Source organism: Pempheris klunzingeri, chromosome 3, assembly GCF_042242105.1.
Source record: "Pempheris klunzingeri isolate RE-2024b chromosome 3, fPemKlu1.hap1, whole genome shotgun sequence".
Taxonomy (NCBI): domain Eukaryota; kingdom Metazoa; phylum Chordata; class Actinopteri; order Acropomatiformes; family Pempheridae; genus Pempheris; species Pempheris klunzingeri.
In genome coordinates this window covers 17,006,882-17,031,684 of record NC_092014.1, presented here as the reverse complement: position 1 = coordinate 17,031,684, position 24,803 = coordinate 17,006,882, and the positions used below count along the sequence as shown (strand labels likewise).

General features: G+C 41.5%; 1 protein-coding gene across 1 annotated transcript in view; it reads left to right on the top strand.

Annotated features, from left to right (window-relative positions):
* The window catches only part of usp43a (ubiquitin specific peptidase 43a), a 101,395-nt gene that overhangs the window by 13,569 nt on the left and 63,023 nt on the right, over positions 1–24,803 (top strand). The window contains exon 3 of the mRNA XM_070856382.1: positions 21,450–21,553. Within this exon, the coding sequence (XP_070712483.1) occupies positions 21,450–21,553 (104 nt within the window). The remainder of the gene's footprint in view (positions 1–21,449; positions 21,554–24,803) is intronic.

Here is a 24,803-nt window from a genome sequence, read left to right as displayed (position 1 = left end):
AGTATAACCATGACCTTAAGTTTAGCTTCAGGAACCTCTTGAAAATTAAGTCCACAACCCCTCACTCTAAGAGTTTTTAGTTATTTTAATAATAATGTCTTTTTTTTATGAATATTTCCTTTTATTAATTCCATCTCCATCAGGCCTTGGTTTGATTCACTGAGAAAACTCTAAGTGGTAGGATGAATTAGGAGAGAAAGGAGATTAAATCCTTCCACCGAACCTTCACAAGTCAGATGATAATTGAAGTCCCATGGCAGGGGCAGACAGGCAGACAAAGAGTAAGGTGGAGCGGCCGCTAAGTCGAGCGGTTAAGGGAGAGGGAGGCAGTAAAGTGACTTTGATTGCTTTGTCTGTCACCGGAGCCTGGGAACCAGGCATCTAGGATGATACAGGCCATGCTGAGCTGACAGAAACTTAACAGTGTCAACATTGTCCCTGTCAGTTTCACAGACATTCAGTAAATGGCACCTTGGCGTCCTCGTTCCTCTTCTGACCCACCTGTAGACTTCAGATTGTTTCCTATGCAAAGGGCTGCGTTTCTGTATCGACTTTACCAAGCTGAAATTTTGTGTGTCGTGTTGTTACACTGCTGCAACACACTAAAACCGACACATTTTGACATGCATGTCCGTCTATATCCTATTCTATGATGTGTAATTTTTCCCAGACTGCCTTTTTACGTGTTAGAGCATCTTTAATACTTTCTAAAAATATCCCTTCTTCAGTTTGTTCAGTGTGTCAGTGGCCTGTTTAGTTTGTTTTAACAACATCATTCCTGCCAATTACTCACTCTGCTTAGAACTTACATAACCACCTTTGGAGAAAAGCTCTTCATATTGTAGTAACTATATTATCATCTGTGCAACGTGTGCATTACCTGCCTAGATGTCACATTTTTGACAGCCTCCCTATGTTGCGAAATTTGTTTGGTCTCATTCTTACACTCGTCATGAATTATTCTCAGGAGATGTGGAGGGAACAAGTATAATGAGCTCTCTTACAACAAGAGCATATCCTTGGTTGTGTTTCGTCATTTTACTCTCCTCACCGCTTTACATTGAATGTCAGGAAAACAAAAAAAACATATGATTTTTACATATGCTGCTGTTTACTGGTGAGGAAAGATGTGCATCTTTACCCCGCTGAGGTATTTAGGGTTGTGAACATAGTTTGACCTCTACGTATTGATTTAGGTTGTGTGTCTGTGTAGGTATTATGGTGTCATCAGTATAGATGTTAGGTGAAGACAACACCATAAATTGAGTTTGTGTTTAAATGCTGTCGACCAGTCCTCTATACCAGTCATCTAAAATAGATGGATGGATTTATTGATTTATTTAGATTCCCTTTGGCTAGGCATGAAGAGACAGCTAGTCTCTTCACACAGACTAACATGTTAACTGCGGTGGATTAAACATTAGAAGCAATATGATTCTCAGATAGTTCGAAATGACCATGGAGTTAAACTTATCTGAAACAGTGTTCACCAAAACCAATAGGACTCACAAAGTTAGGGTTTATTGAACTGCTGTTTTGGCCTGTATTAGATCTAATAAACTGGTATATCAGTGTGTCAGCTAATACACGATGTACCAGATCAGAGAAGCAGATTTGTGTTATAGCGTGGCAAGCCTTGTGTGTGCAGCACACCTGCTGTTTGAGCAGTGTGACCAGTCCAGCAGCTTCACCCAAGTAACATTACATAACACAAGACTGTGAACACACACGAAGGCAGCTCAGTAATGTTAATCCTCCTTCCAATGGGACCTCACTAAACCCGCTTGGTTTCTCTCTCTCGCCTCACTGGCACCACATCAGCAGCATTCCTTACTGGCTAACAGAAGACTACAGTGGAATTAAATTATTGTTCTTCTCTCACTGTCAGCGGTAGCCAAACAGTGAGACAATAGCTATCGAAATATATAAGAAAAAGATTGTGGTTTTTTGTTTAGCATGTGCTGAAAAGATCAGATTAATGTCATTTCAGCTAGCTCACATGTTGCCAAACTGGCAGCTTTTATGTTCCAGCAATTATCAGAAAAGAGGGAGGATTAGCTTTAGCTACAAGAGACAGAGGCACTTTCTTGACCCAGTGTTGCAGAATATACAGTAGCTGCCAGTGCATATGAGCCGTGGCAGATTACATGATATTACTTTAAAGGTCAGAATTGCACTCTGAACTGGCGCATTACATCCTCCTCTTAGTCCTCAGCAGTTCTCAAAACTTGAGGAAGATTGGCAAAACTGCCCTCATATGTCTAGTGTGAAAAGTGGCTCAAACTGCAAGTCAAGCTTTGTATTATCAGCAAGGCATACATTTCTCAATATTCACTAAGGGAGCACCTGGAGCGTGGTTATATTTTGCCTCAGGTTTGGCAATGCAACACTACTGCCAGAGCATTATGTATGCATTATTCCATTTTAAATGTCGATTGTGGTCGGCCTCTCTGCCCCAGGAGGGCTGATTGTGGAGAGATGGAGAGAAAAATCCCCGGCCCCAGAGCCAACTACATAGACTTTGAAATTGAGTCAGTGGATGCGGTAAAATGAGCGAGTCCCTCTTATCGACAGGCACAGAAATAGTGAGTTTGATAGCTCTCCATGCGATTTTGGCTCGTGTTCTCCGGGGGTGGGGGGTGAGGAGGAAATGTCGATGGATGAGATGAATCAGCTGACAGGTAGTGTGACAGGGAGAGGATGATGGGTCCTTGATCTGGTGTCTCCTGTTTCCTGTGTCAGTCATCAGGGCATTGATGCTCTGATATCACATCCACCTCCTTGGTTTCAGTCAAAAACATCATTGTGTTTGTATGAAAATAAAGTTTAAAACATAGTCCATGCTTCTTCTCACGTAAACTATAAAAAAGTTCAGGGAAGATTGCTGACGGTGGTATTGAACTATAAGTAACGAGTTGTAAAACATCACGCCACTTTTGCTTTGCCATGTTAACAATTGTGCACTGAGAACGCGCCATACATAGGAGGGTGTCACGGATCACATCGCAGACACGGAATGGGCATCGCCTCTTATATTTAAGTCGCATAACATTGTCTTCGTCTGCATCAGAGCATGACCGGTGGATGGGGAACAGTGACCGCTAGACAACATTTCCCTCCCTCCCCTTGGTGTTTGTGTCACATCCAGGTGAAGTTGTTATGTTGTGAAGCCTTCAGTCGCTGTCTGCTCGCTCCCACACCCTTCGCTGCTCAGCTCCCCTCTCTCTCTGTCCTCCTGCTCTCAGTCTCACACAGGTCACATCAAAGCAGCGTAACCCCACCGCCACCGCCACCGCCCCTCGCTCGGCCAGCAACGCGATTTTAGCTATAAGTGACATTTCTGAGATGCCACAAATTCCTCCTCCTTCTTGAAAGAGATTTTTTTTTTCTTCCTTTTGATGTGTGTTTTTTTCAAATGGGGTCAGTGATGCCGAAATAGGGAAAATGTTGAAAAATAGATAATAGAGCATGTTGTCGGTGTGTTGGCTTCTGGCATTACTTACATAGTGAATGTAAATAAGATGCATAATATCATTTTTAGTAGTGAGATTGAGATTCTGGTTCAGATTTTCGGTATTTTATCAGTGTGTAACAGTGTGTACAGAGCGGACGGGGTCAGCTAATCCTCCTGTGCTATCCTACCCGACTAATAGGATTTACGCAGGAGGGGGGGGGAGAAACTTTTGATGGAATCCTCCACTTTTTGAAATATTTCTCAACATATATTTCGGCCTTCTCTTTCTCGCCATAGCTTCATCCATAATTCACTTAGCCTTAGTGTCTTTTTTTTTAAGCCCCTTTTCCTGACTAATGTCTCAATCTATCAGCTAGTGAGGGTTGAATGACTGAGTAGGCCTTCTCATCCCCTGTCACTCCACCTCATCTGCAACTCTGTTAGACTCCTGCAAAGATGAAATTTGGATTCTTTGGTGAGGTTTGTGCAGCTGTGGGTATTGAGATGAAACAAAGTTATTGACTTTGCAGTTCTTCTTTTTCTTCGAATGCAGTTGTTCAGCTCCGACAACTCTTTGGTATTCCTCTGTGTCACCTCTGAGTTGATGCCATCCTCACACTAACACTATATGTTGGTGCTTGTGAAAAGTCTGCTGCTTGCTGGGAAACTTGGAAATTGAGACACCACTGCCACTGTTTAACCCTGTTTTAAGTTTCTAAATGTGTCTCCGCCACATTGTCTCATCTCCTTAGAAAATTCAGTGAGGCAAATAAAAAGAAAGAGACGAAGGTAAAAGATAGAAAGTGACGGAGAGTAAGACAGATGGGTAAAGGGGGGTTGGCTGTCTTTCAGTATGCTAGTTCACCTCCAGTGTCAAACATGCACTACGCAAGAACTATTTAAAGTGCCCAGAAAGAAAGCAAGGAGGGCGGAAAGGCCAGAGGACATTATTATATTCATTTTTGGGAGTATAAATGGGGGGATAATGGGATTTTATTTAATGACCAAGGTCATTAGATACCAACCACTCCTAAATACCATCTCAGAGCTGGGATAAAGGTGCACACTACATAAGAGAGTTTCAACAATATGGGATGACTAAAATGGGGGATAAATGGCTTGCAAAGAACATTGCTGTCTCTGTTGTCATTGGCAACCATCATATATGGTGGAGACTTAAACTGAGTACTGTGTATTTTTTATCCATGCCACTGGTCTATGATTTTATGAATGTACTACATCTTTTAATATTTATGTCCTTGTACCATTTTCCTCTATGTGGACATAAAAAACTATAGATATGTGTGTTTGAACAGCCATTTTACTTTCAGAGGTATGTTTTCTAGGGCATCAGGGAATTATAACTAATGTCTGCTTCTAGCCTCTCACAGCAAGACTGCAAGGCAAGATCAGTTTTCAATTCAATTCAATTCAATTCAATTCAATTTTATTTGTATAGCCCAATATCACAACAGAGTGTCTCATAGTGCTTTACAAAGTTCACTGAAATAAACAAGTGTAAGCGAACAAACAATCTAATAAAGAGTCCAGCAGTCGATGAGGCCAGTGGATCAGTCCGATGGATCAGTCCGAGGCATCACCTGCCCTTTATGACCCTCCTTCTTCGGGAAGGAAAAACTCAAAAAACCCAGTGGGAAAAGAGAAACCTCCGGGAGCACCACAGTGAAGGAGAGATCCAGCTCCCAAGGACGGACAGGCTGTAGCCTTGGACAGACGCACATCCATTGGCTGGTGGAGAACCACATCAGCGGGGCCAGGACCAGGATCCATAGGAACCAGGGAACCACATCAGCAGAACCAGGACCAGGATCCACAGGAACCAGAGAACCACATCAGCGGGACCGGGACCAGGACCCACAGGAACCAGAGAACCACATCAGCAGGGCCAGGACCAGGATCCACAGGATCCACAGGAACCTGAGAGATGAGAAAGCACAGAAACGCTCCGGGGAAGATAACAAGTTAGAGGCAGACATTTGACTGACATGAGACATAACGATGGAGAGGAAGAGGAGGAGAGAGAATAGAGGAGTCCCCCATAGGAGTCCCCCGGCAGTCTGAACCTATAGCAGCATAACTAGGGGCTGGTCTAAGGCCTGATCCAGCCCTTAAATATATGCTTTGTCAAAAAGGAAGGTTTTTAGTCTACTCTTAAATGTAGAGAGGGTGTCTGCCCCCCGAACCCAAACTGGAAGGAGATTCCACAGTAGAGGAGCCTGATAGCTGAAGGCTCTGGCTCCTGAACTACTTTTGGAGACTTTAGGAACCACCAGTAGACCTGCATTCTGGGAGCGCAGTGCTCTAGTGGGGTAGTACGGTACTATGAGCTCTTTAAGATATGATGGGGCCTGACCCTTAAGAGCCTTGTAGGTGAGGAGAAGGATTTTAAACTCTATTCTAGATTTTACTGGAAGCCAATGAAGAGAAGCCAGTACAGGAGAAATGTGGTCTCTTCTTTTAGTTCTCGTCAGAACACGAGCAGCAGCGTTCTGGACCAGCTGGAGAGTCTTTAACGACTTATTGGGGCAGCCTGATAGTAAGGAGTTACAATAGTCCAACCTAGAAGTGACAAATGCATGGACCAATTTTTCAGCATCATCAGTGGATATGATGGGCCTGATTTTGGCAATATTACGTAGATGGAAAAAGGCAGTTTTCACAGATGTTCAGTTGATAGAAAATGAATGTACCCCCTTGAACAATTTTCACATTATGCTGACTGAATCCAATGTGTTTTTCCTACTAATCCACACACAATACATTGTCATTTCAAAGTGAAAAGCACATTGTGAAAGATTCTACCGTTAATTAAAAACAAACAAGTGCAATAACATGGTTTGAAGTATACAACACCTTTATTGAAGCATCACTGAAACTACTCATGCTGCTTCCTTGTCAAGACTGATCAGAGATTCAGTTATGTTTCATTAGTAGCGGCAAACAATAGCCTCGAGCTGCTAGCCTCAAGCACAGATGAGTAGCCTGCTACAGAGTTCTGGTAAGCTCACATCTTTGTAACTCCACACTTCTATAAAATGGTGTTATTTGTTGCCAGACTCTCCTGCCAAAAGAGCCTTATCGGTAGAACTGGTCTGATTCTTTCTGGTCTCTACAGTCCCAGAATACACTGATCAGGTTTAGTATCAACTCAGAATATTATGGCTTTAAAGCAACTTACACCAAATCAAAACCACCACACAGCTGAACGGTGTTGAACGTCATGGGAATTACTTTTTAAAATCTCGACAGACCCGTTTAGTCCCGCATTACATGTCACATGAATCTTGCATGGCATTGCTGTGCAGAGAACTAAGTAACAAAAATGCAACTAGAGACCATATCAGCCAGATTCTGAAGTAAGGACCCCCCGCTCAGTTGTGCAGCGGCTCTACAGAGGAGCGCTGTGACTGAAATGCCATGCTGTGGGAGGTTATGAAAAATTAAATATGTCCCCACACAGAGGGAAACACACAGAGGGGATCCATAAGTGGCAGCAACATTACCACAGTGATTGAGTCGTGCTCAGAAGATGGCAGCGGCAACTGACCACCTCCTGTCCTCTGCACTTCTTTCACGTCCTGCTGGTGTCCTTTCCATGTGCATGTGTGTGTGTGTGTTCATGTGTGACAGGGGATGGAAGAGGATGAGCTTTTAAAACCCTCTCGTGCATGTTTGACAAGAACAGACAGAGATGTCCTTGCTTGCTCTCTGTCTTTTTTTTTTTTCTTCTTAGATTCTCATCTTACCAAATAGTGATCGTCTGTTAGGTCAGGAATGTCTAAATTCTCTTTTTTTATTCTGTTTTATTCTTCTTCCAACTCCCCTGCTCGCTCTCATACACACACACACACACACACACACACACACACACACACAAGCATACATGCATACAGATGACTGAAGTATAGTAACACAATGTGTCCATCACAGACACTTCCACCAACATGTAGGTGGACGTTCACTGTAAAAGGCTTTTAATGGATCCTACTACATGAATGAAATATTCATGACATTTCTCAGGAAACATGTAATTAAATACATTAATGTTTCAAAGGCTGTCCTTCTTTAAATAGTTCAAGAACATCTGAAAGATAAACTTCTGTCTGTACCAAGAGAGAGAGAGGGAATGAAAGTCAAAGTGAGAGGAAAGTAGAGAAAAAGTGCAGAGAAGCTTTTTTTTTTTTTAGAGAGTTTCCTCTAATGAAGATTAGGATGAAGTGAGGACTATGGACACTTAATGGAAGTTAGACTTGTACTATAAACGCTGCAGATTTCAGCTCTTACATTCTGAGCATGAAATAGCAGTCTTTTCAGAAAGAGCTCTGCACAAATTTTGAGTTTAGTGACCTTCACATTCCACAATTTTATATCCTTTTTATTAGGACTGTATTCAAAGAGGTGAAATTAAATTCTAGGTCTCCCAGTGGATTGAAAAAGTGTGTCTTCGTCAGTATATCCAGAGGTTAAGGGCCCTGGGAAAACCAGAAAAAAGCTCAATTACTGAAAATGACCTTATCGCTATTTCATAAAAACACTCATGCTCATATTACATGAAGAATTTATCTGAATTTGTGTGTTTCTATTATATACTGTGGTTAGGATGGTAGGTGATGAGTCATCATTCTTTAATTTGTACTCTGAGAAAAAAGCGTAAAGTATAGAAACTCAGTGTAAACTATAAGACCAGCAATATTGTATATTTTGGCTGTAGTCAACAGATCCCATGAAATAACAAAAAACAATGGTGCATTAGTCCGTCTCTCACTACTTTCCTACTTTCCAACTTCTCAGCCCTGCCTGGGGCTCTCAGCCTCAAGCCCAATGGTTTTTACAGAAGACGTGAATCTTTAATAATGTGTCATAAATATATACTTTTATTTCTCAAAAAAAAAGAAACCCGGCTCGGCCCTATATTTTTTTAGCAAATGTTACTCAAACAGGAATAAATAGTGTATTTGTTGGGGATTATTTTCAGATGAAGATGTGTGGGATTGAGTCAAAACAAACCACAGTGCCCATGTTATTTATAGGCTAATATCAGCCTGTGCAACAGTGTGGCTTATTGTGCAACAATGGAGGTCTATGGCAAAGTGGAACAAGCTATATCAGGCTTTAGATACGCAGTGTTACATACACAGTTCTAGTTATTATAATCAGTTCATAGATAGTTGGTTTTAGTCTTTTCATTGCTTGACAATATGAAAAATCTTAATCTTATCCTTAAATGTAGTGTGATCTAATCTATTAAAGCATCTATAACGCAGCATATTATAAATAGCAAAATCTCGGTTATAGCCATTCTATTCAAAATTCTAATTTTTACCTTTCCTATTATATAAGTATAATGATAAAGTATAAAAATAACTTACACAGTTAGTTATTTCCCGGATTGTAGCCCACATTTATCTGCTTTGTTATAATCCCTGTTGGCTGTTGAATGTACACATCAGGCTTTATGATAAAATACTGTAGATTGGATGAAAGATATAAAAATAGCTTTGTTGGATTCAGGTCTAAGATCTCACATGTTTCTTGCAGTAATTAATGTGAAGATAAGGATAACTGGTGGCTATTAGTTGTCGTCACCTTGGAATAAGTATGACAGGCACTGAAGAAAATAACCAATCTGCCTCAAATCCTCAGAGGGATTTCTTAAATATCTTTCACACTTATTATCTCCTGTTGTGTGTGCGTGTGATCAGTGTTTGGTGCTGAGGACTGTTCCTGCTGGTGGAAACCGAAAGGAGGTGAGGACATTTATTGGTCTTATTCAAGTAAACAAAGTCGTTCCTGCAGGTTCATTGTTCAGTCTAAGTTCCACCACACCCTTTACAAGTTTTTCTTCCTTATATGGTTGTGTCATCCTGGTGCTCTGAGCCTGTGAAACATGATTGGTAACTACGATGCAGTCTGACCTGTTTCTGTCACCTGTTCCTGTCACCTGTTCTGTATTGTTCATCACTTGCCTCAGTGGCCTGAACTGAAAAGAAACTATTCAGTCCAAATAGTTCATATTTTGTCCTAAAATCAAACCAAAAATGCTGGTGAGAGGAAGAAAAGAAGGCTTGTTTGTTGGTATTTTACACAGAATGGTTTTCTATGTGAAAGAAAAAGAATTATGTCAACACATGGTAGATTCTTAACAAGTTTAAGACAATTTTAATATCTGGTCTTAGTGTCAATCAGCTTTGTTTTTGCAGTACACTGCCTTAGATTGTGGTTGCCCCTGTGTGTATGTATGAATCTATCTGATGTGTTTTCCCTTGGTTTTAGCGAGGCTTAGGTGTTGATATGCCAGTGTGGCAGATTTTGCACAAGGATAAAGGTTTTAAAAAACAGACACAGGCCTTGTGTGGCTCAAACCAGAAGCCCGTTAAACAGTGAGGCAGCATCATCACTAGCTCAGATGTGCCCTGGTGCCGGGCTTTTCCGTGGAATTGTTGTCATTGTGTCTTTTGTAACATGTCAGAAAGAGTTTATGACGACACTAACCGCTCTTATGAGTGGTCACATTTCAGTTTAAAGGTTCTCAGCTTGTCCGTTGGTATGAGATCTCTCTCCGTCTTTCCCAGAATGCCAAGTACAAATCAACAAAGGCAGTTTTTTCTGTTAGAACCTGAGGCTGTGGTACTGGCCATTTCAAAGCTCAACTCCTGTCAAAGTGAGTGAAAACAACCTTACAGGAGCCTTTGCCTTTAGAGGCTAGCTCTAAAGTCCTCTCCATCTCCATTAGTCATGTCCATTCATTTATTTCTCTAAGTCAATGTTTGCTTGGGAAGAAACTCTTCCATTGTGCAGATGAGACTCACACACACACACACACACACACACACACACACACACACACACACACACACACACACAGCGAGAGAAAGATAGAGACTGAGAGAGAGACAGAGAGAGAGAGACTGAGAGAGAGACAGAGATGGCTGCAGCCTCTGCTGCCAAGCCAGATTTGGCTGTCAGAGCTTTGCCAAGGGCTCTTGTTTGAGGCTGCTTAGTTTTTGTTCTGCCTTTGTTTTGGCCGGGCTGGCATCTCCATAGTAACGGCCAGACAGTGGCGGGTCTGGCTGCGCTCGGCACCGCATGAAATGGAGTGGGTACACGCAGAGCTCTTCAGCTAGAAATAGGCCTAAGATCAGTGAAAGGTGCAGTGAAGCTATTTGGTTTCAGACTTCTCAAGTAGTGCAATGAATAAATACCAGTGAATAAAGGGTAATCATTTTGAGGAAAGCACCAAAAGCGCCGTTGGAGTCAGAGTTAATGCACCAAGCAGTGCTTTTTGAGAGGAGAAGCGATAGCGGAGAGGAGGTTATGATGGCTGGAGGAGCAGAGGAATGAGAGGTGGAAGAGGAGGGGGTTAGAAATGCCTGTGGTTTCCACTGTTATCTCCCAGACGGCCTTGTTACCGTAAGCCAGCTTTGAATAGGCCGCATTAGCGGCAGCCGTCCGGAGCTGAAAGAATAGGGGTGAGTCAGCCGCTTTACTGCACGGACAGCGTTTCTTTCATTCCCCCCCTTCTCTGAACTGCTGCATCCCCCCTCTGAGTCAGTCTCTATGTCGCTCTGACAGTGCCTCACCATCTCCTCTACCAATCTCTTCCTGTCCGTACTCCGTACTGTCCATAATGCAATGTTTTGCATTGCTTTTTCTGAACTGAAACATGATACTGGAGTGTTCTGTTACTGTAAGCTTAATGCAACATCAAAATTACATTACATGGATCATTAGGTTTACTAGCAAACCGTGACTATTACTTCAGGCTAAGATTACCTTTTGGTTAAACAATTAACAATGCACTGACAGAAAATTAGTTGGATCAAACCACAAATGTCACACCTTGGACATCAAAGCATGACAACATAATTGGGTGACCAGAATGGCTCTAGACCCTTAAGCTAAGTTGAACACTACAGACTGCACAAATTTTCCTCAACATGCTCCTGATATGTTGTAGCGTTTGAATTTTCTACTTTCTAATCTCTGTCCTTAACAATTTTTGTATCCTCTATTCTCATATTCCTTCTGTCTGTGTCGATCCGTCATTGGTGTTTTTCTTCTTTCTCTTTCCCTCCATCTCATTATTCAACCTCTGGAAAAATGCTGCCTGTTAATTTGAGAAAAAAAATAAAAACTTTCAACACAGCTTGATTTGCTATTAGAAACTGTTTAATTAATAAGTGAGCTAAAATTAACAAATCCCAAGTCCACAGACAGTGTTGACAAACTCTCAGGTGTACCACACGCACGTGCTCACTTCTATCAGAGCCTGGCCAGTGCTGATATGACTGCTGTTTAAATGCTCTGGTGGCAGGCTCTCTATAAAAGACAAGAGTGGATCTGGCTGTCCCCCGAAGCAGTCAACAGCTATGTCAACACTGGCTCGCCTAATTCGCACACTCAGTGGGAGACGCCATCCCTTCCTGCAGGAGACTGAAAACATCAAGCTGGTACCAGCAGCTTAAAGTGTAAACTACTTCAGCAGAGAACACACACAAACACACACAGAAGGACAAACGTGCTTAATAGAACAGCAACTGCACACACAACTCACAGCACAAACTACATTAATGAAGGATCAAGTGAAGGTGAGCAGAGTGGAGAAAAACAAACATCTTGCTAAGTCCTTTCAGTTAATTATAGATCTATGGAAATATGGTTGTAAGCATTTGTTATTAAGGCTGTTTATTGGAAATTAACACTGATATGGATCCTGTTGGGTGATCCGCTGAATTTAAGCACTTTAAGCATAAATCCCTGCCAAGTGCTTTAGCTTTATTAGGGCTTCACGGAGCCAGAAGCAGTGCATATTCTATAACAATGTCGGCCTTGTGCCAGGTCCACTTGCTATATTTGTATTTAGTGTATATTTTGTACCCTTCTTTCAAATTCATTGTTTTTTTGTTTGTTTGTTTTTTGCTTATTCTTTACTTCTTTAGTATCACATGTCTGCCTGTGTACTTTCTGGTATGGAAAACGTCTGCTATTCGTTTATCATTATTTGTGACACAGGTTGATGTTCTGATGTTTGTGCTTTTCAGATGCCAATTCTAACTTTCAGATGTCAGAGCTTCATGCCAACCCGTTAATGCACTAAATACCCCTCTTTTATTATAGACATCAAGTCAATTACCTTTGATCCCAAAATATCATCTATAAATGTGTGAAATGTGCCCTTGGGTGTGTTCACGCTGACTTGAAAACCAAGCTAGTTTGGAAGAGACAGAAATGTTGTGTTTCAGTCCCACAACTGCACACAGTCACTGCAGCCTTTGGCTCAGCTCAGTACTCTGTTTCCCAGGTTTTATCACGAAGCTTTCTCTAGTCCTTCCGTCATTCAGTCAGGGGTATGGCGGTGTGAGATTATATGTCTGGAAGCTCTGGCTGAGTTTGGCACTCCAGGATCGCAGTGCTTTGCCTCACTGTGGTGAAAACACATTTGGGAGAAAAACCATGGCAGTGTCTCAAAATCCACCCATTCAAGTTTCTATCATGCTCTGCTGTCACAGTTTTGCTTCGTCACCTCAGTGGAGGTTGTCGTTCTTTCTTTGTGACCACGAGCCAAAGAGCATTTAATCAGTCATTTTCAAGGAAGTGCGCTCCATTATGAGCCTGCCTGAGTACATGTTTGGAGCTGCATGCCTTTGTGTGTGGGGGGGAGACAGTAAAAAAAAAAGAAAGGGCGCAACAGTATGTCGGCACACGCGAGTTAATATATGACAGTGTGTGCATGTGCATGTCTGTGTGGACGCTTGTGTATGTGTGAGCTAGCATTTTTGCGCATGTGTGCAGGGATGACTCAGAGCAGTCGCTGGCAGCTAAGGTGAATGTGTTAAGCCCCTTGAGCCAGCAAGTTGATTAGAAATGTGTTTTGAGACGATAACTGAATCAGCGTCTTTCCTCAGTCGGGCACCATTTACTTTTTAGAGATTATTTTTAGTCTCAATAAAAGACATGTTTTTCTCCCCAACTGCAGCCTAGGTCATTTAGCACACTGACACAGACGCCATTATTAAAAGAAATGTAATTTCCTTATTATCATTTTGCATAAGTCACTTCAGGTCACACATTGTAGAACTGCTATTTTCCAGCAAGCTGAAATGTGAAATTTTGTGTTAAAATATTAATTCACAGACACCAAGACTGAAATCAATACTTTGCAGCTGCCGCTGTTAAAAAGTAGGCCTACAGGACTAAAAAAAAAAAAGTGAAGAAGTGAAAGTGTACAGTATGTTAAAGTGGCACTCCAGGCAAAGTCTGTCTCTCGAGTTATCAAACATTCATCAGCTGTGGACTTGTAAAAAGTTTGTAGTTTCCTTCATTACAGAGAGAGGACGCTGTGGTCAGCTCGGATTCACATTGGTTATAATGGATTAGATAACTGATCAGTGCAATAGCATGATGCACGCACCTACCAACTGTCCATCCACTTGTCTGATTGTTCTAATCCAAAACAGCCAATATTCATCAAAATAAGACTAAATACACAACTATACAGGTACAGTCACATTTCACTGCCTCGTGAATATTTCTGTCGCATTCACTTCATCTGAAGCTCACATGACAAACAAATTCCAGCATCCATTTCCTGCTTCGGTGCGATCTCCTCGACAGCTCCAGCATGCAGGTCACAATTGATGTTTTAATCAGTTTTAGCTGTATGGATGGGGAAAAGGAGAAATCAGCAAGCTTGATTCATAAAAGGCATTTTTAGCCATATTGTGGCAACAGTGTGTGAATCACACTGAGCATATGGGTGGACAGTGAAGGAGTGAATTAAGGTTTAACTGTAAGGTTCCAAAGTTTCTATTATCATTTTGATCCTTTCCACCATGAAAAGCAGCCACGGTAGTAATCTGTTTCACTTCATTAAAGATGATGTGAAAAACATTTTAGAGGCACCTTCCCAGCTGTCAGTGTTAAATTGCAAAAAGATTTTGTTTCCTGATCTGGGTTGTTTGGGAGCAGATGTAGACCAGTGTGTCAGTGCCATAATTGGAATCAGCAGCCTTTTGGTTATTGGACAGTCTTTCTACCTCCAGGCCAACCAGCCTCTCCTGGTTTGTTGTTCTCATGTTTTGCAGCTATAACAACTCGCTTCCATCCACACACACCAAACACCCACTCTGTCCCATTGTTATAGTGATTTCAGATTCTTTTGCTTGCTTTGAAACCACAGCCCCCTACATGCAGTACACACACACACACACACACACACACACACACACACACACACACACACACACACACACACACACACACACACACACACCTTTAAATATACAACCACACACAGCAAGCCAAACTCCCACTCACTCCCCAGCATGCTGTAGAGGAGCGCCTCAGTAGTGTCTCACATGAATGCATGCCATGAGGGAATCAGCAGCACTTTGATAACAACATATGTTTTCATGTAGGGATTGGAGTGTGAAGATCTCTGGAGGGAGGCTGTGCCTCTGCCAGAGGCACCGGGCCAGAGAGATTTACAGTGGCTGCACTGGAGAAATGTTTCACTGATCACACAGAACTGAGTCCCGAACCAAGGTGAGGGCTCTGAGGAGAAAAGTCTGGGAGGAGAAGAAAAGATCTCAGGTCACAGTGAAGACAAGTCTCAGTTATTATGCCAACAGCCCCCACTTCCGTGCTGATGGAGGGTGATTTCTGTTAAGACCATACTGGAAGGGCGACCATGGTTGCTGACATACTGGGTGCCTGTTAAACCAGCACTGGAACGTTTTAACAATATTTTTAGATATATATATACATATATATACATATACATATATATATATATTCTTTTTTTTTCTTCCCAGGGAAGAATATGCCATACTCCAGTGACTGTGCGCTGCTGCTCATGAATTAGGACACTGTCAGAAGAGGCATACACTTCATTTATCATTTTCTACAACTCTGTGGCCTTTGTTCTTTTGTAGTTGCAGTATGTCTCTGCGAAGGCATTTTAATCTTCCTTCACGCTGTGCTGCAGAAGAGCTCTGATGGGATAATATCATAACTTAGTGTATATGCCCCAAATGTTGTGTCTTTATCTTGCATAGTGTTTTCTAAATGATTTCTGATAAGCCTGTGTTTGCTTTTTGGACATTTTCTACCCCACAAGAGTGTCTCTTTTGTCTTATATTTGTCTCTTGCGTGTGGTGATGTCCTGCAGTGGTGCAGTGGGTAGAGACAGGCAGGAAGGATGAGATGACAGCGGCATAGGAAAGCTGTAGGTGGGGAGGTATGATGCGGCTATGCTGGATCCCAAGACAACAACAGAAGCAATCTGCTCTTGTTTTTAGCTTAGCTGTGTGCGTACAGTGCTGACTACACGCACACACAGACATACACACCCACCACCAGGTGAGACCCATGGGATCCAGCAGAGTAACAAGGTTGACTTATTGCCAGTAATTGAATGGCTGCATTAGCACTGCTTTGTTTAATGTATGAGAAAATACATAAATGTTTCATTGATATCATATATAGTTAATTAAAAAAACTACAACAAGCGGCCTTGTTGTTCCCTATGACGTCATCCGTACAGTCAGTACATAGAAGAGCTGACTGAGGCGGCGGCATGACTTGTCTCTAATTTAACAATTCAGTGGTTGTTGCTGTGCGTCCTTGAAGTTTATGTGTGTTCACTTGTGCCCGTGTGTGTTTGTGTGTTTATGTGCACAGGCCTGGGTGAGTGTTCTTGAGAGTGTGTGCAGAAAGCGCAATGTTCTCGCTGATACACAATACCCATGAGTCCTTGTGGATTTGCTGCTCCTCTGATGCAATGATGCCGTGCTCTGCTGATGGCGAAGACATGTACCCGTTTGACCTCTCATTGCTCAGGGAAGGAGTACAGAACAGAGAGGGAGAACAAAAAGAGTCGGAGGACACAATGTTCTTCTCAAGGTGACCTTAGCTCTTTTTACACCCCAGAAACAACCAGAAAACTTGCTTAATATTCTGGGAATGGGTCCATTGCTAAAGCTGAAAAGTAGCTCATTTTAGGGCCCTCATGTGATAATAGATACGGGCTCAGAGAACCAAAGTTACTATCAATGCTCATCACAAATATCTCAGTCCTTACTCTGAAATATAGTATACGTGTCTGAATCCCAGAACCCATTGCTACACGTCCTCCAGGCTTTTGGCTCATACACTTTATTAGATCAGTACTTTGTGTTGCAATCGACCAGCATCTGGCTGTTTGGGTAAAATAAATAAAAAAAAACTGGCCCTGAACACAAAAGCATGAGCAAAATGGAAGAGTCCCTGAGCCCTTGAATATTTCCTCCAGACTTTTTGCTTTTTTCTGAAAGCAGCTCGTCTTTAGTTCAGTACAGGGATGTAGACAACAAGGCTGGACCATGCTTCGCGCTGAAACCACGCCTGATATGTAAATCTAAGAAATCAATTACACTGCCAGGGGCATGTAGATGCCGCTGGGAAATTTGTCCCCAAGCAACAGGAGGCAGTTGATCTGTTAGCATTCAGACTCTTTTGGATTGCACCCAGTGTGACAATTCAACAGCTTAGTGTGTCTGAATATTAGTATTCACTTGTTATTGCTGCGGCCGGCCCCCGCATCTATTTTTGGCAGACGATAGCGAGAGCTGGAACAACATTGTGGTGGTGTTCATTATTCCCTTGGTGCTAAATAAAGAGGCACAGCACACCCAATGCTCTTTCTATGTTCACGTCTCTCCCCGTCTTTCACCTGTGCACACTGTATGCTTTTTTTTCCAAAAATATTTACAGTATATGTTTTTGTTAGATACACACGTACGGTTTCCATCTTCCTATCACTATCCTGTACTCTGGTTCCCACTCAGTGGAGTCATCCATTCACCTATTCTCATGTCTGACTAAGAGGCTGTTGACCTGCTGTCTTGTTTATTTGGAAATGTAATAAAATGTAGATAAAAGTCTACACTGGACGCCGGCACGGTGCTTTAAAGAGACTCTAGGGCAAATGGTTCAGACAAACACGAATGGCTCTGGTGATTAGCCTTTTTCTTTATTTTTAGGCCACACTGTGAGTGATGAAAAAGTTCCCCGTCCCCACATGTTGATTGGGGGGAATGAGGCCAAGGTTTCCATGGTGATGCTTGTAACCTAGTCTGTCTCTGGGGTCTGAGGATTGTTCTCCATTGTTCACCAGAGCAGAGACAGAGAAAAGAGGGCAAAATTGTGTGAAAGAGAGTGGGTCACAGCTCGTTCTCTGATATACAAATGAGACATGATATACAAATGTGACATACAGACCGCTGTTATTCATAAAACCCATTTTTCTGTTGCATGTTCATAAATTCACGCAGCGAAAAAATGAAAAAGATGCCCACATAGAAAAATATCTTGACGGAGCTGAGAAATTATTTGCTGCATGATTGCCAGAGATTGTAAAAATCATCCCCAAAAATCATATGCAGTCTTTCCAAGATTGAGGAGCTCTGCATCTCAAGTGCTCAGAATAACTTTTTGGGTATTTTTTCTTTTTTTTTCCTTCTGGCACCCAACTCTCTGCACTCTTGGTGAAAGTGATGCTCACAAATTCGAATAGCCCCCGCTGCATCGCACGGCCCCCTGGTGCTGATGAATCCTTTTTCCAATCTCTACACAGTCCTTCTAAACTGTGAATTACATGTGATAAGCTGCTAAAGGTTTGCTCTAAGGCAGAGGCACCTCATTCTGCTTTGTTTAGACATCACTCTATTATTTTTTTTTCCCTTAATTATATTTTTATTTGCATATATAGCACAAGACCAAGATGGACATGCATTTGTCTCACTTATCACTTGTCCAGATGGCTGAGATGTGAGCATATGGAAATACTGCTCCCAAACAAACAGCTGTTGTAGCTTATCTGCTTTTTCTGCTCTCCATTGCGCTGACTCTTGTTGTCCTCGCCAGACACAGCAACACTAATTGGAAATCTTGTCTTGTGGTTTCACTTAGTAACACGGTATTAAAAATATAGCAATATTACAATTGCATTTTTCAATGATTTAAAGGATAATGAGCTTTTATATTGTTCTTGTCCTCTTAGTAGAGACAAACATTAAAGTGAAGGCAAGGCCAAGTCTGGCAATGGGCTGAGGTGGAGCTTGAAAACAAACTGCCACACATGCTTTCTTGGCTTTGTGCTTTTGCCTCATTATATATTCTGGAAAGAGCCATCTTTGGAGAAGTTTTCAAAGATGCCAAAAAGCAGCCCATTGTTCAAGGTGCACGCAGAAGTGATTGGATTTTGTTTGAACAATAGCAAAGCTTCATCAAAGTTGGATTGTCATTATTTCCGAAGACTCGATGCGAGACCGGTGCAGAAAGGCTCATTTCCCCAGAGAAGGTGGAGAGACCAGACCTTCTCAGTGGACTATAACTTTGTTTGCTGCTTAATGTTTCAGTCCCAGGAAGAGTTTGAGCCTGAATATTATATTTTCTAATTAGTATGCGTGGACCACTTAATGATTTCTCAAAAGTTAAAGTTTGAAACCTTAGCCTGAGTAAACAGAACACGTTACAAAGTGTTCATTATTCACAGTCCCAAAAATAACATAGCAGAAGGATAATCTCCACTAATCTGTTTCAGGCCACCATTTCCAGAGGTTTGAGTCTTTCCCCTCTAATGAAATACATAAACTCTTATGTGACCCTTATATCTAAACACAAAAATATAATATTACATTTTTTACCTGTAACTCAAACAGTGACCTTACCTGCAATACAGAATGATCTGGCTTTATTAACACACTAAGTAGAGCTTTGCAGCAGCATCATGTTCATGTTCTTAACCAATTAACACAGCCAGATAACATTTCTATGTAAAAACAACAAAACTATTTCTAATCTTTACTTAGACTGTCCATAGAGATATTAACTTTGGGTGATTTACAGTACTACAGAACTAAAACAGTACAGTACTCAAAACACTGTTCCATCTACTCAGGATGTTACAGTCTGAGTTCCCTCCAAATGCATTGGATGCTCTCACTTCCTGTTTGGACCTGTGACCAGCAGGTAATATGAATGGGAACTCATTAACAAACATTCTAGTTAACTGAGGTCAAATATGACCAGTACATGACTTTCCATTGAATATATTAATAGATCAATTGAGAGTTTTTAGTTTTGAACAATTTGAATGATACCAGCATGCATACTGAAATGCTCTGAAATTACTTGTGTTAGCAGCTTAGTGTGCTCCACCCATATGTGCTTACGATATTAACATAACTGAGCACGGGTTAGCGCTGTGACAATCTGCTATAAAAAAAAAAAAGGTTTGTACCCCTGGAACTGATTGTGGTTTGTATTAAAGCCATATACACCCACAGTCCCCCAACAGAGGTGCTTTCACTTGTGTCACCTGATTGTTGTCAGGGCAGCCAATTTCAAAGAGGTCTAATTAGACGGAGTAATTGAAAACACCCGTGTGAGTCTGCAGGGCCTTTAAACAATGCTGCCGCGCACAAAGAAGCAGTGTGACATTTGGTGAGACATAAAGTAAGTAGTAGAAAAAGCAGTGGTGGTAGAGCGTGTAGTATGTCTGACTTTAATGCCAAAGGACAGACCCTGGACTCTAGAGAAGTCCTCGACAATCCTTCGCTATCAGTATTTTGTCTGGTGATGATATATGACAAACACCCCATCACTCTGCAGAAAGGATGCCTGTTACTGAATTCTGTCCCTACAAGCTGTTGTTGTTGTTGTGTATATTTTTACACCCTGCTGTCGCTTTGCTCTTCCACTGTTGCTCAAAAACAATATCGTAAATTATGCTGCAAAAATCCAGAATAGGTACAGGACCTTACAGGACCTTACAGGACCTTACATGATCAAAAGTAACACAAACCAGCGCCATGACGCAGGACTCCACAGCAGATCTACATGTAGCAGCAGACCTCATCTGAAGTGTTTGTGTGTGTTAAATCAGTCATGACCACCCAGTGTTCACTGACAGCTTTAATGTCAACTATATAAGATAAAGATTTGGCAATCTGTTGCACTGTTTCCCGAGTGTTGGTTGTCCATCTTTTATTCATCACCTTCATTCTTTTATCCTTACATTTATCTTTGAAGTCTGTCTGCCCTCCTGCTGAGTCTGACAGAACATGCGGGGAATCGCAGCCATTTAGTTTATTCAGCAGACATCAGCGTGACACAGCGAACGGTTGACATCTCAAATATTTCTGTGACTCCAATCTGTGTTGATTGTTCCACCGTTTTCCATTTAAACTTCTCTTCTCTCCCAGACAGATGAAATCCCTCCCTGTTCTAACATTTCATGAATCACCTTTTCACCCATTTAATTGGATGCACTTTCAACCGTGAAACAAATATTATTTGTGTTATTTGTAAAATCTCTTTTTCTGTCTCCTTCTGTACATCTATCTCTGTAGTCAGTTGAAAAAGTACATTTGAGTGAGCCCCGTCTTACTGCTTTCTCAAGACTCACACCTCATTACTCTGGATTTCATTTTTATATATATATTGTCTCTAAATACTGCAGGCAAAGGGCAGGAGGCTGTAATATTGTTTTATCTGTCATTCCGTACATATCTGCAGTCAAGTCTGGTTGAAAGTGCTGTTTCACAACCAGTAGAGTTCGCATTATCTCTTCCCGTGCAACAAAATGATTTTTTGTCATGCATGATATTAATTTGGGCAAACGCGCTGAATACAGATGGAATACACATCTTGCACGCAGCCTCATTTTGAAATTTAGACTGACGACAACTAATTTGTAAAAAAAATCTTCCCTACTTGCAGCTTTAATTTATTTATTAGATGGCATGGAGGAAACTAGTGTTCAAGTTGTCTTGTTTGATATCATTCTGAAAATGATGACGTGTGTTCGTACTTTTGCCCATATTTGGGCAAACTGCCTGCACAGTTTTGTTCAAAGTTGAATGTATACCAGTCCACTAACATGATCATTTGTCTCCCTTCTTTCCCTCTTTCTCTGTCTCTTTGTCTGCAGGGATCCAGTTCTTTGGAGGATCCATCCAGTCCCACCTCAACCATCCCACAGCAGCCTCGGGATCGGCACAGTTTTGTCCAGGAGCACTTCCAGGCTCAGTACAGGTGAGAAGCATAGACATGGTGTAGACAAACATGCAGACTTATTTCAAAAGCTTTGTTTCACTTAAAATTGTTGCTCATTGTTTGTTTGTTGGCCTTTTAAGTTCAAGATGATGTCAAATCAACATTCATTTCAGCTATTGTTATAATAAAGACATTATTTCTGATCTGAGCCATGTCGGCTCTAATGAGGACAGTGTTCAGGCTCTTCAGACTTCAGCATCCTGGAAAGTGGAATACTTACCTAGCAGGCAAAGTTGAAGATTTGGTGAATCAAAGCCAGTCCTCAAATCTCCACTTTGTATGGGTTCCTGAGATCACAGAGGGCTGTGATGCTCTCGGCCTGAGCGTATATCCCTGATCCACATAGGAAGGGCTCACTGCAGTTTACCCCTTTGTAAGATGACAGAGCCAGTCCCAGGCTCATTTTCCAACGTTTTCTCTCCAACGACTTTTAGGATAAAATAAAAATCCCACATCTTGCCAGAGAGAAGAATGAATTGCTGCACAGAGGAACATTTACATCTATCCAGACTTCAGGGCAGAACAGATGATGAGGTGCCATAGCTTTGGCCCAGTGAAGAGGAAGTGCATGGATAACTGTGAGGATTGATGACAAACCAAAGCTTTTTCGTTTTCACACAGTCGCAGAGACAAATCCTCCATGAACTCTCCATCCTTCATGAACTCACTATCACAACGTGGGCCTGTGCACTTTAAATTGAGCTGATAAAAGGCGATAAAATGACATTTGACATCCTGATATCCTAATCCCGATATAATGAATTAAAAATTGAAAGACATTTGTCTCAAAAGTGTAAAACTCAGCGCTCATGACAAGAGCAAATTTGGAAACTATCACAAATTCCCCCTCTGGGTATCTAATGTCCTGAGGTTGTGTATGAATACACAAGGTACCAAACATACAATTAAACAGATGCGATATTCAGCACAGGTGAGAATGTATTTTTCTCTCCTGCAGATAAGAATTAGTAGCTCGAGAAAGTAGGTCAGACAGACCTGTGAAGGATGCAGCGGATTCATCTTCAACGCTGGCTTCTGGCTCTCTGCATCATCCGATGAGGAGAATCAGACACTGAAGTTCTCGACTTTAACAGATGATTGAATAGACTCTAGACCTCTCGGTAACCTCGTTGTGAACAATGCAAACACGATAAACAAGATGCTAAATAAGGAGATATATTTTAAAGAAAGTGGCAGGCTTGTTTCATTTCAGATTTCAGTGTTGTGATTGGACGTTAAGGTGATTTGAAAGGACTAACTTGGGAATAGCCGGAGAGAAAAATATTTTTAGAGCTTTTCATGAAGCACTTCTGTAGACCAGGAGGTACGTTGAGGCCATAATTTGGCCTTGATAAGAATCCTTTCAGCTGCTTGTTACCAAGCCTGACGAAAGCCTGTGTGCAGCTTTTCTGTATCGCTGTGAGGTGCAAAGTCAACAGCAGTTAGGACGGAACAGCCTGTTTCCACATTGAGCAAAATAACAAGACAGTCAGTACAGATAACTTCTTTCTTGAAATGAAAAAAAATTACCTTGGAGTTGTCAGGGATTTGCTGACCAATCTGTTCTGCAATGTGCTGGAACAAACTGCCATCAAAACCAGACACAGCAAACTCTCCCATTTTTACAAGGAAGATAAGCAAGTAGAGTTTGTTAACTCTGACCACATGAACTCTGGCTCAGTGCGTGCTCTCCGATGCTCTTGGGTCCAGGCTAAGTATTAGAGCCACTGTGCGGCTCAGGTCACAAATGTTTGATCTATATGGAAAGGTGCTCAGGTTGACTATTGATGACGGAGGTCACTTTATCAGGGTAGGGTAATAAGGTTACTGTAAGTAATTTACTGTAAGTAAATAAGTAAGGCTGTGTTCAGTTAATGTTGTGCAGCTTCAAGGTCATATGTTTACGTCAGAACTTTAATCAGTCCGCTGAGTCATTTTTCAAGAAAAAATGACAAGAATTAGCTGGTTCCTGCTTCTTATTGCTGTACCTTTTCATATATGCTAGTTATCCATAAACCATAAACAATATTTTGGTTTTTGGAGTGTTTGTGGGATAAAAGCAGCTATTTCAATACATTTCCTTGGGCTCTTGGAAATTAGAACATTCATTATAATGATTTTATTATAATTATATAATTATATATATTATAATTATATTATATTACTATTTTTTGATATTTCATATGAAACAATTAATTAACCAATCAAGAAAATAATCAATAGAAAACACAATAATGAAAACAATCAGTACTTATCATTGTTATTACATGAAATGTATACCAACATTACCAACTGCCAGGCGTTAATCAGCCAAGTTTAAATGCAAATGAAGAGAAATCACCAAAATTACTTCAGAGTTTAGAGTGAATCACAAACTGTGGATTCACCAGTTCTCCGGGGGTCATTTTGAGATATTCAGTGTTATCTGTAAAAGCTTAACTGTGATGTTTTAGGCAGCTGTGACTGATGTCTCATCCATTTTGCAGTTTTCAGGTGGAACTATTATTCATAAAATGTAATCCCGCCAGCAGGGAATCGTCGAGGCTGGATGAATTGATCAGTAGTTGACAGCCGATGACGGGTTTCACCAAATTGTCGAGGCTGACAAGCTTGTAGACTATTCCCCTGGATGCTCAGCTCTGTGGGAAATGAATGGACTTTCAGTGAGCCATTTTGGATTGCCTTTTACAACCCTCACATTAGCTATCGTCAACTCCCTCACATGAGAAAGTCGACTCCACTGTTTATGAAATTATGACCAAATCTGAAACCAATATGAAACCTTTCTGATTAGTTTCACTTTCTCATTCTACGCCTCCGTCCCATCTCTGGTTTCAATCAGCCAGCAAATGGGCAAAGGCTTATTTGTGTGTGGGCTGAGGGAAGAAATTTACAGAACAAGAATATACATGACATTTGAACAAGCATGAATAAGTAAATAGGCATCCATAACAAAGTGAACACTGGTCGACTTGGACGTGAATTTTGAATTTCACCATCTCTGGGTGAGAAGTGATCATGTTGTTCAAAGGCTGAATGTAGAACCGCATCCATCCCGGAGAGTAGCCCTGTCGCACGGTCGACCAGCAGCAGATTAGTGTGTGAGCCAATCAATAAAAAGGTCAGCCTGTGACACTCGTACTGTATTGACAGTACTACACTGCAAGATTGACCAGCCATTCATTCGTGGGATTATGCAATTCCCTCATAGGCGGATGATGGATTGAAC